The sequence below is a fragment of the Notolabrus celidotus genome, chromosome 19 (genome assembly GCF_009762535.1).
Source record: "Notolabrus celidotus isolate fNotCel1 chromosome 19, fNotCel1.pri, whole genome shotgun sequence".
NCBI classification, from domain to species: domain Eukaryota; kingdom Metazoa; phylum Chordata; class Actinopteri; order Labriformes; family Labridae; genus Notolabrus; species Notolabrus celidotus.
Genome location: NC_048290.1, coordinates 18,393,927 through 18,412,269, shown reverse-complemented (window position 1 = coordinate 18,412,269; position 18,343 = coordinate 18,393,927). Strand labels below are relative to the sequence as shown.

Below are 18,343 nucleotides of genomic sequence, written 5' to 3'. Positions count from 1 at the left end.
GATCCTCAGTGAGACCAGATCCTCTCAGACTTCTGACATCATCACGGGCATGTTGAGCACATCATCACACAAACTGAGCTCCCGCTGAGCAGCTGGAACAATGCATCCTGGGAATAATGTGTGCATGTACACACAGAGAGATCCTTCAGAGTCTGACTCTCTCTGAGTCCTGGTCCTACCTGCAGCAGGTACTGCGCCCCCTGCCTCATGTCCTCGGCAAACACCGGCGTGTAGAAGGCCTTGGTCTCGTTCTTCATCAGCCAGCGCTGATACCGGGCCTGATCCGTGGCCAGCTCTTTGAAGTTTGGCCTCCTGTAGCCCTGCATGACACACACACAGACACACACAGATAATTATACCCACAGCTGTGCGTTAAGCAACAGAGGTTTGGACTGGGTGAATCTGTAGACGTCATTTCAAAGGGGTCTTAATAAAACCAGGTCTTCACACGGAAGGGTTCATCCTTTAAACCTCGGTCCTCCTCCGAGCACAGACTTTGTTTATTCCTGCAGAGCGAGCTCTCTGAGCCACTGCACAGGCAGCAAACTGTAACTCCATTAGCCGGGAATGTTAACACACTTTAACTCGGCGTTAATGGAGGCGATGGAGGCAGGCGGGGACGTTAGATCAGAGGCTGCTCGTGGAGGTCGGGGTGTTCCACAGAACTGTGTCATCCAATCAAACGCTCTCTCTCTGTTGTGGAGCGTTCCTGCTCGGCAGGGAGCGTCAGTGAAAGGCTTTTTACACGGAGAGCACGCAGGAGTGGAACAAACAAATTAACTGGACCGCTGAGGTTCAACGACGAGTCTGATCCTGAGCTGTGAGCATGCTCAGACAGACACAGACACAAACATGGGTCCTGTTTTATCATCTGGTACTTTCTCTTGATAGGAAGAGAAATGTTTCTGCGTCCAGAGATGGTTTCATCCTGCAGCAGGTAAACTAGTGATGTCATATCTGCAACATTAAAGTGATCAAATACGTCCACTAAAGGTCTCGTTTCTGTCACCGTCAGGCTCAGATGGTAAGCTGTATTCACACTAGTGCTGGGTGATAACTCGATAACGATAATTATCGTGATACAATTTTTCTCAATATAAATATTAAAAAATGTGATAAAAATTTGATATACATGTAATTACACCCCCAAGCCACTTAAATGAAGTGGCCGTAATGAGCCTTAAACGCTAGCTGCCACCCAACATTAGACAGCTGCAGAAGACGGCATTGAACAGCCAATCATGTCGCGGGATGAGAGGTAGGCAGGGCTTAAAGATGTTCTGAGCTGAATGTAAAAAACAGCTGAAATGAGCGACAGCAACGCTGAAGAATACTTAAAACCTACCAGCTCAAAGCAGAGTCGTTAGTCTGACACTGAGTCGACTCTGCTTTAACTATTAACTTAATACACTTCATTAAATATACTTTCAGGATGTGGGTAAAGGAAGAGCACAGAGACAACTTCTGCTGTGGATTTCTAACACGTTTAATGTCCACCGTAACCGTAGGACAACTGAACATCGAACGACCGTGATGCATTCACTGCACTGTGGGAAACAACATCACTCAGGAGAGGTAAAGGTAAAACCTTTAAATGGACATGATTCAGATATTTGAAGGTACTTTCATAAATTATCACTGAGATTGTTCATTTTACTCCTCAGCCTGTTTTTACTCCTCATAGATTGATTTCAGATTTGAAGCTGCACACACATCCCCCCCTTCATTATCACCTCTCACCACTTGGTAGAAGCTAAAACTGTGTTTGGTGCAACATGAATCACTGAGTCATTAGTTCTACAACAACCAGCACTCACTGAAGGATTAGTTGGGAGTTTCACAGACTCACTGAGAAGTCGATTCACACACAGTGAGAGTAACCTGACACAGAGGCCGAGAGAGGAGATAAGCCTCTCTCAGCTCGCCTGCTCGACACGACAGGGGTCCGAAAATGTTTGTGAGACACTTGAAGCGACGTATGAGATTAACAGGAGCTCAACTATGAACTTTAAAATATACTAAACATGAAAACAGCTGTAAGAGGAATACAGAGAGGAAGTGTCTGCAGTGTTTAAGACAGTTCTGTCAGATTCCTCTCAGCAGTGAGGGCACATTTTTACGAGTTTTCAAGATTACAGAGAGGATCAGAGAGATGAGTACTTTAAACGCCAGCAGAGTCCATTTAAAACAGGAGCTTAACCTCACAGCACACAGGAGCTGCTGATCTACCTCTACCTCTGTTTCTGTGATTTAAACATCTTCTGACAACAGAAGAGACGACACAACATCATGTTCTCACCGTCCGAACGTGACCGCAGATCATCAGGCCCACGTTCTTGGTGAAGCTGTGGCACAGATCCAGGAGAGCCGGGCGAGAGTTAGGGTAACCCGTCATCACCAAACACTGAGGTCTGAGGACGACAACACACACACACACACACACACACACACACACACACACACACACACACACACACACACACACACACACACACACACACACACACACACACACACACACACACACACACACACACACAGGAGAAAACACACACAGATCAGTCAGCTTCTACTGTAAATCGTTCATGGTTTCCTCTTCGCTTTGTCGTGCAGAGGATTACTGGATTCTTCATGTGCAGCCGCTCTCTGCTGACCTTCACCGCGGCCTCTCGTCCTCTTAGTGCAGAACGAAAAGAAACAGGGGCAGAGTAGCGGACATCAAAGCAGATATGTTAAGCACCGTGGGATTTAATGTGAAGTGGTGAAAGAACACGGAGGAGATCTTAAGACGGCATCAGCTGTCCCTCATTTAATTTACTCAGAGGTCTTAAGACACATCAGTGTTAACATGTCCCTGAACACACCACTGAGACATGTTCCTGAAAACATCATTAAAACATGTTCCTGAACACACTGCTGAGACATGTTCCTGAACACATCATCGAGACATGTCCCTGAACACACCACAGAGCTAATGGATTAGACTTATTTTTATAAGTCGTGTTGCTAACTCTGTTATCGTCTACACTCTCAGTGTGATAATCACTTCCTGTTGTAGCTTCAGTGATCGTGTCGACGGCGTGTTTTCGAGCTCAGCAGGTGTCTCTTTCTGTGCTTTCGTACCTGAAGTTCTTGATGTGGTCCTCCACTCCGCTGAGGTGCAAAGTGTGGGTCAGGGCCTGGTGGTAGGTCAGAGCCTGGGTGGACGAGCCCCAGTTCACATCTGGAGAAGAGGACGCACGCAGACAGAGACACACAGAGACATTAGGACGAGTGTTTACAGGTCGTCCTGCTGGGCTACAGGTCGGCTGACCCATGTGGTGTCACAGACCCTGACGGGCTCTGGATGTGTGTGTAGCTGTGTGTCAAACTGAGTGTGCACACAGGTGTGTGTTCAGAGGGATGAGTGTGTGAGGGGGAGGGGAGGATCTGAGCATTACAGAACATAGAATTAGAGAAGCTGATCAAATAGAAGTCTGCAGGTTTTATTTTACTATAAAGGAGAAAGTACAGAAGCGTGTTGCATTCACATGAGAAATAAATCTGCTCCGTTTTTCTGCATTTACGTTAAACCGCTACCGTAAAATCCAACAGCCCATGAAGGCCACACAAGGAAGCAAACATGCCCCAGCTGTTCAGTTTAATCTGGTTTGATTTTGCTCTGGGTTTCAGACATCAAGAGATACTTGTGTCTTGAAGGAACAGAGATGGTGTTATTAGTTTGTTAACTTAACACTGCAGGTGTTTAGACGTACGGACTGTTCTGATCTGCAGCATTTCTCCAGGATCAGCTGAGCAGATTCATTCATGGATTTAAGATGATGCATCTGAAATGCATTCAAACTGGCTACATGGAGACTCAAGAGACAACCAGACAACTCAAAGAAATACTGGATCCCTTTGGAGCGCAACTGAGGGGCCTGGTAATCTTTCTCATGTGAATGCAACACGCTCTGTGAGAAAGTTTAGAGTCAGTTCATATCTGTTGTTTTGTTTCTGAGCAGGTTACAGTGAAGCAAACTGACTGAAGACATCTGTTGACCATTTTGCACGTTAGGACGCACAGTTTTTGAATTTAAAATATCAAGAGGAATTGCCTTTCTAAGATTTGGGAACATTGTTTTTGTAGTTATTTTCAAGAGTATCATAAACTCCATCACTTTATAAATGTTGTCAGTAATCCAGAGCTTTAACTGGTGCACATTCGAGCGTCGGCGTCTCACCTGGCTTCTTGTAGCTGACGTAGATGAACAGACCCAGGACGATGACGTTGGTGAGCAGAGCGGCCCACCAGTTAATGACGAACATCACCACGCAGCACAGGATGGCTCCGGCCAGAGAGACCCACATGTTGTAGTATTTAAAGCTCGGACGCCAACCTGAAGCACCGACCAATCACAAGTCAGACAGGAGCAGAGACAGGAGCGGCACACGTGTGTGTTTAACATATTAATATCATGATATCAGGAGGAAATAATGCACTTCATGTTTAGTTTGGAAGAGTCAGACCTGCGATTTAAAGGATAACCTCACCGTTAATGTGGTTTAAACACACGGAGCATGAACACAGTCGGGTTAAAGAATGAGAGTTAGCTTCCTGTTAGCTCGGACACCAGAGGGTTAACCTGTATATTAGGGACAGTTTTATGTGCTGGGATCCACAGAGACTAGACTAGAGGAGTTTTAGTGATGGGACTGTGTGTGGTTACGTAATGACAGTCTAACCACAGGACATAGAGGGTACATGACGCTCCTCTGAGGACCATCAGAGCACCAATAACAGCTTTAAGATTTCAATATTAGATGATTACGAGTCATGTACCATTTACGTCCATGTAATGACAGAGCGGCCTGCTGGCAGGAGAGAGAGAGTCTGTACCTGGAGTTCTGCGAGAGCTTTGGTATCGAGTGGAAAGAAGCACAAAATAAACCAGATGCTTTAACTTCCTGAAACTAAAGGGTTAGTTCACTCAAATCACTTAAATATGTCAACACTAAACACAAGTATCAGCTCATGCAGGGAGTCGCAGTTTGATTTAACCGATCATAAAGCTGATGTAAAGGAACTCAATCTCCTAAATAAACAGTCATCTAATGCTTCATTTAAAATAAAGTCTCAAATCCCCTCGTTGAATCTTTCTAATCCAGATCAGGTTTGATTACTTTCAAGTGACTAAATGTGTCATTTACATCATGTAATAAGTTTAAGATAGGACATGTAAGTCAAGTTCCTCGTGGGATAAAAATGAGCACTGCAACAGTCCGAGTATGAACATATAATCAAAAAACAGACAGGATGTAAATGAACGAGGAGGAAACAGAAGTGTGAGGCTTTTATTTTGTTGGGTTTTTTTGGTTTAAAATGAAAAAAAGGAGAAAATAACCTTTAATTTAGTTTTTGTTCATTTAATCCTTAAAATTTTCCATGAGGAATTAAATAAGTTCCAGGAAAAATCATGTGACACAGAAGTCACAGTGAAGCGCAGGGAACATAATGGGATGGATGGATGGATGGATGGATGGATGGATGGATGGATGGATGGATGGATGGATGGATGGATGGATGGATGGATGGATGGATGGATGGATGGATGGATGGATGGATGGATGGATGGATGGATGGATGGATGGATGGATGGATGGATTCATGTTATCTACATCTTGTCTGGCATTAAATTATACATTCACACCCTGACCTGCACACGCAGAAACTACTCTTAAATTATTAATTGAATCACTTACTTTTAAAAACTTAGTTTGAGTTAATCTTAGACAAAAGAAAGGAGGCAAAGTTCTCAGAGCTTTTTAAATCTAAACTGGTTTCTCCTCTACGACAGTAAAATAAATACCTCTGGAAAGTCAAGGAAGTATTCTCCTACTTCATGAAACAGCTTAAAAATGTCCTTCATTTTCTGATATTCAATAGATAAAAAGAAGAAAGTGATTCATCAACAACATTACTTTACACAACGGTTCTGTGCATGAATCTTCAGTAACCAGAGGTGTCCTGGGGGTCCTTTGGGTTTGGTTTTTGGTGGGGGATTGTTTTCTGATCTCCTATCTTTGTTTGTTTGAGATTATTTTATTTTTTTCATTCTTATTTTCACTTATGAAAATAAACATAGATATAAAGATGAGATCATATATTAAAAGTGTTTTTGGTAAATTTCCATTTTTAACATAAAAAGGAAAATACCACAAAAGTGTGACGTGTTCCTCCAGGTTTACGACTCAAAGGTTTGTTTTTTAATAAAATCAATCAGATATTTGTCTAATCTGTAAAAATGGACATCACTGGATTCTTCCCCTCATAAAGATAAAGTCAGAAGTTTGTAGATCTGTCCGTCTCTGACTTCACATTAAAGTCAGCCCTGAGATAAATCATGTAGTGACTGATCTCTGTCATATTAAACATCACACAGTGCTGACATCGTGGAACAACAAACAAACAGAGACATAAAAATATCAGAGGATCTTTGTTCTGCTGTTACTCAACCGTCCCTCATCAGTCCGTCATCACTCAGTCCATCTCAGAAAAACGCTCTGATGTGGCCGTGTGAGCCCGGCCCACCTAAACTCTCTTCTGATTATTACTCTGATTACTGAAGGACGTTAAATAAGAATCATCTACAGTGAGTAGATCTCAGAGTGCGTCTGATCAGCTTCATGTTAAAGCAGCGTCCTCTCAGACCTCCATTAGCTCCGGATCCGCCGGCCTGACTGGAGTCTTGTGAGCAGAAAACTCTGCTCTAAGCTCTTTGCCGCTCCGGACACGTCTGAGTGCTTCAAGTAATTCCTCCTGAATCCTCATCACTTCCCATCACAGTCAACGCTAACCTGCAGGACTCGTGACTCAGACGGCCCAGATCAGGAGCTTCTGGTCTTAACGATCAGATAGATGGGGGGACAGTTCTCTGCTGTCTTAACTCTGGATCATCTCACATGTTTCTATCACTCCGTCTGTGTTTGGATCATCTCTCATGTTTCTATCACTCTGTCTGTGTCTGGATCATCTCATGTTTCTATCACTCCGTCTGTGTCTGGATCATCTCTCATGTTTCTATAACTCCGTCTGTGTCTGGATCATCTCTCATGTTTCTATCACTCCGTACGTGTCTGGATCATCTCTCATGTTTCTATCACTCCGTCTGTGTCTGCATCATCTCTCATGTTTCTATCACTCCGTCTGTGTCTGGATCATCTCTCATGTTTCTATCACTCTGTCCCTGTCTGGATCATCTCTCAAGTTTCCATCACCCCGTCTGTGTCTGGATCATCTCTCATGTTTCTATCACTCTGTCCGTGTCTGGATCAGGATCAGGATCTTACCTGGGGAGTTGGCCAGAGAGGCGTGGAACACGGAGAAGTTGATCAGAGCATAGGACGCCAGGAAGAAGTTGGAGATGATCGGGGCGATGATGTTCAGCTGGGCTGCAGGAAGAAAACAATAAGTCGACTTAGAGGAGGACAAAACTGCAAGATCTACAAGACCTGATCCTTTTTTTTTTTTTAACCGAGTCGTACGAGGGAAGAGGACATGAAACCTGCACGCCTTGAGTAATGTAGATTCATGTCTGTGGCTGTTTAACGCAGAGAGAGAGTCCTTGTTGATGCCTCTTTGTTAAGTTCTCTTCAAAGCACGCCACTTAACAAGGTCACGCTTTAAACCAGAACACCGTTGCAGATTTGGAAAGAGCTTCATCTTCTTTTAAATTTGTATTTTTTGGGGCTTTTTCACCTTTATTGGATAGGACAGCTGAAGAGAGACAGGAAATGTGGGGAGTAGGGAGCGGGGGAAGACATGCAGTGAATGGTCAACTGGTCGGGAGTCGAACCGGTGACCCTTGCGACGAGGACCACAGCCTCCATACGTGGGATTGCTTAGAACGCTAGGCCACCAGCGCCCCAAGAGCTTCATCTTCTGACTCTAGCTCTCCTGCTGTCAGCTTCAGACGTCCACATTGATAGAACGGTCTAATATTTCTGATGCAGATGAGCTCAACATCTCTGCTCAGGATGGAGGTTACATCAGGTCAATCAATCTGTATTTATAAAGCGCCAAATCCAAACAAATGTTCTCCTCAGACTCTTTCCAAACAGAGCAGGTCTAGACCTTACTCTATGTTCTATTATTAACAAAGACCCAACATCAAGACAGGATAAGATCCAGTCCCATCTTACAGACAGGACTCAGTCTGATCTCATCTTAATCCACCATGAGCAGAGCATTTAGCAAGTTACAGTGGCCAGGACAAACTTCCTTTAACAGGCAGAAACCTCCAGCAGGACCAGACTCATGTTAGACACACATCTGCTGAGACCGTGTTGGAGAGAGGGATAGAGGGAGGTGAAGAGAGGGAGAGATGATAGTGGTGAGAGCGATAGTAGGAGTTGTAGCAGGTCATCATGAATCCTAAAGTGCAACAGAGGATTTCCTGCCATATAGAAACTTTGTTCTCTGAAGAAGACGGCGTAAAGTAAATCAGTGTGGTCTTCAGATAAAGTAATCGTTTTCATATTAAGTGTATTTAACCTGCAGCCAGGTCATGCTTCGTTATAATAACCCAGGCGTGTGTGTTCGTACCGATGAGGATGAAGGCCAGCGCAATGCCGAAGGTCAGGATGTATCCTCGCAGCGGCTCGTTGTTCTTGCCGTATCCTTTAGCGAACATGGCCAGGCCGGGGTAGATGTTGTCCTTACACAGAGCCTGTGGAAACACAAAGTTTAACTTCCAGCTGCTCAAACGTTCCTGTGATCTGACCTGAAGGTGAGCGCTGATGTCTCACCTGGAACACTTTGGGCGCACTGACTAATGAGGCCAGAGCGGAGGACAGCGTGGCCGAGAAGATTCCAGCCGTGATGATGGGACCGAATCCAGAAACCACACTCATCACCTGAACGAGAGGTTGAACGAGAAATCAACAACACTCCTTTATTTCATCTCTAACATTATTCTTTTACATCTTCAGGGCCATACCTGGAAGTTATTGTGGAGTCCGTATTCGCACTGTCCGGTGCTCTTACAGGCGGAGAAGTCGTAGCCGAACTTGCAGGCAGCGTCAGTGCAGTTCATGAACTGAGAGCTGAGCGTGTCGTTGAGACTTCCACTGGCATCCCTCACGATGCACGAGCCTGATGGGACGCACAGGATAGAGTTAAGAATGTGAAGACTCAATAATATCACACATGCACGACAGACAGTACTCCACCTGTTGAGACAGCTACTCCCAGGTAGACGATCCCTGTGATCAGGATGGCCAGAAGGGTTCCTCTGGGGATGGCCAGCTGAGGGTCCTGTGAGAAGACAGCAGACTGTGAGTGATCTGGAGCTTTATATCTGAATAAAGACCACATGAAAATATAAAAAAGTAGGGTCTCTTGGGGCAACAACGGCGAAGGCAGAGATTCCAGTCTCCAGGATCCAGGAGGAACTCAATCCTCTGTGTGTTTGAGGGTGTTTCCCAAACATCAGAGTCAATAACTAAGTTAGCTTGAACAGGAGTTCTGTCCTCACGTCTTCGGCTGTCTTAAATTTCTGTGCTAGCGTGAGTCCCTGATGGAGCTCAGACCGGCATGCCGCGGGTTACAGAGGGTGCTGTTAGTGGAAAAGAACAGAAGCAAGCAATGGTGCAGACTTTAAAACGCTGAGAGAAGCAGGAGAGGACGACACCCTGAAACTGAACCTCAAGTTCAAGATCTGGAACCAAAGATGCAGCTCTGTCACTACCAAGCTCATGCAACCAAGTTAGAACAGTTCAATTCCCTAAAGCGGGCGAAGAGACGACCCATAATGGTGTGGGTCATACACTGCAAAGAGCCGGGACGTCAGTCACCGTGCAACCGACTAGATAATGTCATCTCTAAAGACTCAGGTGACTTACTGCCAGGTCTCCTGAAATGTTGGCTCCAGCCAGGATACCGGTGGCTGCAGGGAAGAAGATGGAGAAGACGGAGAAGAAGGTTTCTTTTCTGAAGTTTGGACCCATGTTTTCCCACATGATGGAGCCTGATGAAAGAAAAACAGCACAAAGGAAACTTAAAAACATCACCACTGCAGACGATGCTTCATTCATCAGCTCTCAGCGTTCTGGAGTTAAACACATGTTTGTCGTACTGTCGTAACCAAAGTAGCCGTACGGCTCCTTGGCCTTGAGAGGGATGAAGCTGCCGATGAAGTAGTTGATGATGGCTGTGATGAGGACGATCAGCAGGAAGATCTGGGCCTGCAGGAAGCACATCAACAATTTATTACAACTCAGTTAAACCAGCATCTGCATCAAATCAGACTCAAGCACTTCTGCTTTTAACCACAGATAACGTCAAGCATGGACGCAGTCTGTGTGACGTCACCCGATGGATTCTGAAGGAGCATTATGAAGCTCAAAGATGGAGGTCGCCATATTAGAAATGCTGACTCAACCTCACTTATGATGGGTGTAGTAACAGGCAGACAGGTAAAGGTGGACTAATCGGCCGTGTCCCTAATCATGCATAACTCTCAGCCTCAGTATAATCAGAACAGCTATGAACCTGGCTCAGGCTGTTTTCATAAACAGGCTGTAAACACATTTAATTCAGCTGTAACGTTGTACATTTTAAACTTTATGAGACAGCCTCAAGTGGACATTCAAGGAACTGCAGTTTTTGGCACTTCCATGTTGGCTTAGTTTTTTTGAAGACCTGGGGTTGCAGCTTGGTTTTACCTGAGCAGCAACCTCTGGTGTCACGGTGAAACCATAAGGCTACAAAAAAAACAAGAAGCTGCAGTTCCTCCAGTGACCACTAGAGCGTGTCTCCTGCAGTGAGTCAGTCCCCATAGAGCCCCATGTTAAAATGTTACAGCAGAAATAAACATGTTTACAGCCTGGTACAGACACAGTTTTGGTCTCTATAGCTCATTTCTCTCTTCTTGACAACTGTACGGCTGAGTTTATATACAACTCACCTGTTTACAGCAGGTTAAGGGTTAAAGGGAGGGTTAGGGGGCGTGGCCTCTTTGACTGACAGGTAGGGCCTTGTAGCTGTTACGCTGCAGCTATTTGTCTGTTTCTGTATTAGCTGAAAGTTAGTTTGAGTCAGTATTTCCAGCTTGGCAAACAAAGCTGGCGACCTCTTCAGAAACCAGCGTGTGACGTCACTGAGACTACCTTTAAACAGGATATGATGTAACACAGGTGACCTCAGAGGTCAGTGTGGTGCGACCCTGCTCTCACCTTTGCCTCCCACTCCATCCCTGCCACTGAGATGCCCAGGAGCAGGATCACGGTGATGGTGCCGATGATTCTGATGTCGTTGATTTCATCCGTCATGAGGGCGTCTACACTCTGAGAAATGAAACAAGGAGCAGGTGAATGGAAGGAAACTAGACTGATGAACACCTGAAGCTGAATCAGAGTTTCAGTTTAAGTTTTATGTCTCGTGCTGTTTTTATTATTTCTGTCTCGTGTTGGATTGATGTTGGTCTTGACATGCTCTTTATGGAAACTGTCTTCAGATAACTTAAGCTAAGAAATAAAAGCTGATTGAAGAGTCAGAATGAAGATAAACAAAAACATTATCATGCCATCATTAGACGGTATTTTTCACACCCACTCCCTCAGCACTCAGACCGTTTCTCCATTTCAAGGAGCGATACCATTAACCTGTTAGAGAAACACTACACAAAGCTCTGCAGCTGTCAGAGCTCTCTGCACTCTCTTCACAGAGAAGTAAATGGTTATTTGTTTGTTTGCATGTTCCCTTTTCTCTTCTCAAGCCTTGATTATGTTTGCCAACAGCCTCTCAGAGTGATTTCTCTCAGACTGGTTCAACATTTGTGGAGGCAGAGACAGGCGAGTGCAAACACAATCGGACAAACTGTAAAAACTACAACCTCGGTCAGACTAACTGTAGGCCTGCAGAGTGTGAGGAGAACCTGAGATGTGCAATAACAAATGTGATCTACTGCAGTTACAGAGATCTACCTTTGCTGTCTTCTTGTTGTTGAGCATGCTTTAGTATGTATCTGTGCTTTTGAAATGTTATTTCCCTCAAAAGACTCCAGATGAACCACATTTTCTTTGTCCTGCTATCCTACCTCTGCAAAGATCGAGGCTGTGCAAAAACAAGCCCTCTGAGAAGTCCTCACCAAACAGAAAGCCTGTCCAACTTTCAGACCCTGCACAGTGAAGCTAAAAGATCTAAAAGGTGATGATAAAAATGTCGGTGCAAGTTTTTTGGCTGAATTTGTTAAACTGAGGTGTAAAGCTGCCTAAAGGTGTCGTCTATAGTTTAGTAAAGGTCTCATTTCCACAGTTACCAGGACAGATAAATCATGGGACAAAAGACTTATCAGTGACGCTTCAGAGTCACAACACGCAGAGAGACTTACAGCGAGGAGCTCCACCACAGTCTCAGCAAAGCCGACCACGTACATGGCTACAGCCACGGCGTTGGCGAAGGCAAAGATCAGACCGATGGAGCCTCCGAACTCTGGACCCAGACTCCTGGAGATCAGGTAGTACGCTCCACCTAGAGGGAGAAGGTAACAGTGGATATGTTAGCTGTTATTCATGGGTTTAAACAAAGATACTATTCAAGCGAAAGCAGAGTTATTAGAGAGACATGTCAGCCACAGGTCCGACTTCACTTTCACTCCTTCACACTTTGTTTGCTGCACAGCGTCAGCAGCACAGCAGCTGTTCACACTAACAGTCTCAAACACTCGAGGCTGCTTTTCATTAGAAACAGAGCCTTAAAATAACACAGGGTGGTTCAGAGACGCTCAGAGATGTTCATTCTTTAATATGCAAAGTCCTTTCACTACAAAGAACGGCGCGTCAAAGGTTTATTTTTAGGAACTCTGTGAGCTGTTCAGTCTGTGAATGTTAGAAAGTGTGGATCAGTGATTCAAAAACAACATCTCCTTTTGATCACAACTCAAGGAGACTCAGTTTACTTTCACAGAGGAGGGAAGACTCCAGAACATCCAACAAACTGTAAACTTAGAACCAACTAACCACCGTCTGAGGACAACGTCTCGGTCATTATAATTAGTTCTTATCATGCTAATTTATGTCTCAGTGTTCATGTTTCTGTTTACTTTGAATTAGTTATTGATGATATAAAAAGAGGGATAAAGCAGGATCAGTTTAGATCTGACTCTTCTTTAGAATGTTAACATTCTAGAATTCTGTCTTTGATGTCAGAATTCAGAGAGAAAAGTCGTCTTTGATCTTAAAGACAGAATTCTAGAATGTTGTCTTTGATCTTAAAGGCAGAATTCTAGAATGTTGTCTTTGATCTTAAAGGCAGAATTCTAGAATGTTGTCTTTGATCTTAAAGGCAGAATTCTAGAATGTTGTCTTTGATCTTAAAGACAGAATTCTAGAATGTTGTCTTTGATCTTAAAGGCAGAATTCTGAGCAAAAAGGTAGGACTCAAAAATAATCAGTGGTCCAAACCCTCTTCCATGTTTAGGTCATGATTGACAGCTGTGTTGACCAATGAGGCTCCTGCAGCACTGTGTGCACCAGAGTAGAGGAGGAACGGTGAGAGGAAACGTAACAAACACTCACAAGAGTCATTGAACGCACCATAGCTGTGATTGTCTGCCTACCAAAAGCTAAATATGAATACCTGTCTCCTGGATTATTAGCACTCCTGTTTCATTGATGCATCTGTTTTCATTCATACTCAGGGTAAATCTTTTGTTATGGGAACACAGAAAAGTATCTCTCTTAGATACAACTTCCAGTAATCCTCAGAAAACTCACAATGATGAGGTTTTCAGTAAAGTGAAAACAAACAGAGCTCCTGCTGTCTGTAAATAAGTCTCTGGGTGTTACATTAAATCCACTCTCACACTGAGTTCAACAGAAAATACCTGTTTGGATTTCTTTATGACAGAAACTATCACATTTCAAACTAAACTAAGCTAAAGGAGAGCCTGTTATCTTAACTCAGGAAAACTGAGAACAATCCGTCTTCAGGGGTTATCAAAACATCAAACAGGTGAGAAATGAAATATTTGTGTATGAGATGTTACTCAGAGTCTAAAGGCTGCATTGTGGTTTTGAGCTGTGTTGGCTGAGTCTGATAAAAACACAGCTCCCTCATTTATTTGGAGTTGGAAACTGAGACCAAAAAAAGCAGAAGTCTTGCAGAAAGTCTGACTTACTAGGCTGTAAGAATGTGACATCATCCTCTGCATCAGCCAATCCGATTCATGCAAGCAGAAATTCCTGTTGTATTACACAGAAACTATAAAGTGTAATTCAATAAGAGGATCTGTGTAAAGCCAGGAAATCCAAATAACCTCAGATCTGTTCGTCAGAGCCGACTCTGGGTTCATAAATACCAGAGAACACTCTGTACCAGCAGCTTTACACATCTGAACTAATCAGTTTTAAGTGTTTCCTCTAGTTCCTGTTCACCTCCAGTGCACCTAAAAACTCCACAGGTTGGTTGTTTCTTGAGCTTCAGACACATCTACTGAAGAAATGTGTTTTATCATCACAAGTTAAGACTGTGGACGTCTCCTCTGATTCGTCTTATAGGGAAATACTCTTGTTTCATGCTTCTGTCTCTAACAGAGTTACAGAGGGGGAAAGTCCTGCAGATGTTACAGATGTTCTCTGTGAAGGAAAGTGACGACGCACTTTACTCACAACACGATATGATTCATGATTCATAGAGGGTGTGAGTGACCCAGTTTATGTCCCAACTGTAGAGACATATCGTCTATTGCTGATAATTTCTTATTGACTCACTGTGAGGTTACTTTGCTCAGTGTTTTGTGATTAAATGACACCAGCTGAAAGAAGGATCAGCAGTAACAGTGTTGGATGTTTGTGGAGACACAGCTCTTACACTGTGGTAACCCTAACCCAGCAGGCGTGGAGTCACTGCTTGCCACACACACGCCACAAACAGAGAGAGAGCATCCACTAGTTTGTAAAAGTGCAGTATGAATCTCTGTCATTCATTATACAATGCAATATTCCCATTTCATCCTATATACGATCATATTGTACAAGTGCAACAGAGCCCCTGTTTTTCTATCTGCTAAATCCATGTCTGTGTAATACTTAATAACATTTTTATAATCATTTTAACATTTTTACCGGTATTTTCAAAAAATGTTATAATCATTTTTAGCATTTTCATATTCTTTAACATTGTTTTACTTTTTTTTTGAAAGTCTTATACCAATTTTTAACAGTTTTAATAATTTCTAACATTGTTTAAATAATTTGTATCATTGTTTTAAGATTTTTAACATTGTTTTAATATCTTTAAACATTGTTATTACAATTTTAACATGTTTTGATATTTTTTAACATTGTTATAATATTGTTTTAATAATTCTCAACAATTATTTTGCTTATCACTTATTTTCCTTCTATCTGCAGGTGAGTGGCTCGCAGAATCTGTTTTTGCCTGAAACTGAAGTCACACTGCTTTAAGTTATTTTATCACTTGAGCTGCATACAGAGACTACCATTGACCATGAACGCTTCACTGTTTATTGGACCATGTTATCTGAACAAGCTGTATCCTGCACCTATTGAGTGTTCTCACCTGCTGTAAATGTATCTACACGTTTTTCTCATCTTCTTCCTTTAGCCCTTAATAAAGATCTATTTGTGTTTTTTAACCTTTTTACTCTAACCCATCGTCCCCATGAGGCAAAAGTCTCCTTGGCTGAGTCCGAAGAGTTTGGGTAGAAAAAATGAACTCGTGTAATTTCTCTCTGATATGATTTTAATCTTTATTGACCTAATTAGCGTCCTAATCTGGTGACGAATGTGACAGAGGAATGTGTTAATATCCGTGTCAGACCACCCACTCCGCCTCTGCGCCGTAACTTGATTGAGTTTCTGCTCTCACTGTTTAACCCCTCTTTCATCCCAGTCCAGATAAAACTACAAACAAGTTAGCACGCAGTGACGGATGAGTGACAGGTGCTCATGCTGTTAAAAACACACACACACACACACACACACACACACACACACACACACACACACAGATCTCCTCATTTCACTCCTCACAGCAGGCGGAGGAGGATGGATGTAAGGAGGAATCTCTACAGGAGGGTTAAGGGACTGAAAGTGGCGTGTACCTCCTCGTACGAATCCGTTGGTGGCAATGGCGGACGTGGAGAGGCCAGTGATTGTTGTCACTACGGTAGCCATGGCGACAATCAAACAGGAGAGAGCTGAGGAAAAAAAAAAAACACAGTTTAACCTTTCGGAGTGAGGAGAATATGAAACTATGTTAACAGTTCTCTAACGGGTCCTCCAATTGCTGCGAGAAAAGTAACATCAGAGTGTCGCCATGTGCTGATATTTCACATCAAAGTGCACAATCATCAACAAAGACGGGGGAGGAGGGGGAGTTAGAGGGGGAGAAAGAGGAGGAGGGGGTGTCAGGGACAGTGGGGAGTGAGAAAATAACTGACACAGACAGACGAACACAGCGAGACCCAAATGTCAATAAATACAGGCCGCGTGCCGCACAGCTCGACGACTTCTCTGCAGAGTGTTCAGATCTGACTCTGTCGCATCAAAGTGAAACATCAGTGAGAATCAAACAGACTCCAAGCCGGGCTGATTCCTCCTCTACACTTTTATCCAACTCCAGTGAAAGGTGAGGGTTCAAATGTGAAACAACAAGAATCAAGCAGGGACGTTTGGGAGGACTTCTGGGAGAGAGCTTCCAAAGCTCTGGAGAGTTCAGTCTAAACCTCAGGACCGGCATGATCAGCTGGTCCAGGGATCAGAGCGTCCTTGATGATGTTTTTTAAAAATCTTTGAGACAGATAGGAGTGAGACCAACGTATTAAATCGTATCATGAAACACTCAGAATAAGGGACACGTGCTCACGTTTCTGTTCACCAGTTAACAGTCGAGCTGCAGTCGAGACAGAGAGGCTAACACCTACGTTAAGTGCATCAGTGTCATCAGGATGAGTGGTGATAAAAGCATGAGGGACCTTTTTAAAACCAATAACAGAGTAAAAGGATTTGAGTCTGAGCTAACCGCTTAAAATATAGAAACACAAACAGACCGTCTGATTGGGGGAGCAGCCTTTCCTGAGAGGAAGAGATGAGTGTTCAAGATGTTGAAATCAGACGATGCCGATGAAGTATACTGATTTTTTCAAAACCACCAAACCCGTCCTCTAGATAAAGGTCTCTTATGACGCCGTTTCTGTTTACAACATGTCTTTGTCGTCTGCAGTGATCTGAGTGAGTGAGGGGGGGGCTGCTGTGATGATGAGGGGATGCTCTGATTGGCTGCCTGAATAAGGGGTAGAGGTGCTGCAGACAAATGCAGGTACTGAAAAACTTCCAAAGAAAACTTGGCGAGCGCTCCAGAAGAACGTGCACCAGTCCACCACACATCTGACCCTGAAGAGGAGGAGGCAGCTGATGAAGGGTTGCAGCCGTGATTACAACAGCATATCTCTGAGTAATGCATTACAATCTGAGTGCTACTTCTACTCTCTTTCCTTTTATGTGTAACTGTATGCAGTCAGCCCTCGTTATTGAAGCACCAACTGTAGCTGCAGCCACTGTTTCTTTGGTCCCTCAATGCTTAGACAGAATATAGATCTTTATATTTCTGTGTTGGTTTCTGCAGCTGGCATGTCTGGCTCTAACCTTTGACATCTTGACTTTGCAACACAAATAAACCAGAATAGCGTTGGAGGAAGCGGAATCTCTTGAGAAGTGGGAATGGTTTCGCATGCATGCATATGCAAATCTCTCCTGTCGTGATGTCACCAAAGGAGCATATTCAGATTTCCTTGTTAAAGCTCTGCTTTCCAAGCAGATGAGCTACAGAAACAACGCAGAGGCTTTTTCACCTCCACGCTCTCAGGGTTGCAGTAAGTATTTATATATGTATCTGTGCAGGAAAGGATACACCTGTCTATCATTATATAAGACCTTCATGTCAGATTAGCGCCGTCATTGTTGTTTACTCTCTTTGTTCCTCATCGTGCCGTGACATTACAGAAAATCAGTTACCCCACATTTCTGAGAAGCGTGTTTCACCATCCTCTCTTTCCTGTGAAGAAACCGTGTTCAGACTTTCACCCACAAACTCAACTTCCCTCATAAAAACACGACCTCAGTGATCTGTCTGAGGCCGGACGTGTGAACAGGTGAAAGGTTTTAAAGCTCTGCTTACCGATCCCAGCCTGACCCACGATCCACGACATGCGGATGAAGAGCATCACACCCCAGATGTTCAACATGCAGCGGACCTACAGAGGGGAGAGGCTGTTAGTGAGGGAGCAGGTCCAAATCATCATATAAAACCACATACTGCTTTAACAAGAACTATACTGTG

The 18,343-nt window shown here is 43.8% G+C and overlaps 1 protein-coding gene across 1 annotated transcript in view; it reads right to left on the bottom strand.

Moving 5' to 3' along the window:
- Window positions 1-18,343, bottom strand: part of slc12a2 (solute carrier family 12 member 2) — a 78,125-nt gene that overhangs the window by 24,416 nt on the left and 35,366 nt on the right. The window contains exons 3-17 of the mRNA XM_034709961.1: window positions 18,182-18,257; window positions 16,107-16,202; window positions 12,372-12,511; window positions 11,215-11,325; window positions 10,116-10,224; window positions 9,883-10,007; window positions 9,211-9,295; window positions 8,979-9,133; window positions 8,788-8,895; window positions 8,585-8,708; window positions 7,330-7,431; window positions 4,224-4,379; window positions 3,124-3,223; window positions 2,300-2,411; window positions 180-320 (exon numbers count right to left, since the gene is read on the bottom strand). Coding sequence (XP_034565852.1) covers window positions 180-320; window positions 2,300-2,411; window positions 3,124-3,223; window positions 4,224-4,379; window positions 7,330-7,431; window positions 8,585-8,708; window positions 8,788-8,895; window positions 8,979-9,133; window positions 9,211-9,295; window positions 9,883-10,007; window positions 10,116-10,224; window positions 11,215-11,325; window positions 12,372-12,511; window positions 16,107-16,202; window positions 18,182-18,257 — 1,740 coding nt within the window. The remainder of the gene's footprint in view (window positions 1-179; window positions 321-2,299; window positions 2,412-3,123; window positions 3,224-4,223; window positions 4,380-7,329; window positions 7,432-8,584; window positions 8,709-8,787; window positions 8,896-8,978; window positions 9,134-9,210; window positions 9,296-9,882; window positions 10,008-10,115; window positions 10,225-11,214; window positions 11,326-12,371; window positions 12,512-16,106; window positions 16,203-18,181; window positions 18,258-18,343) is intronic.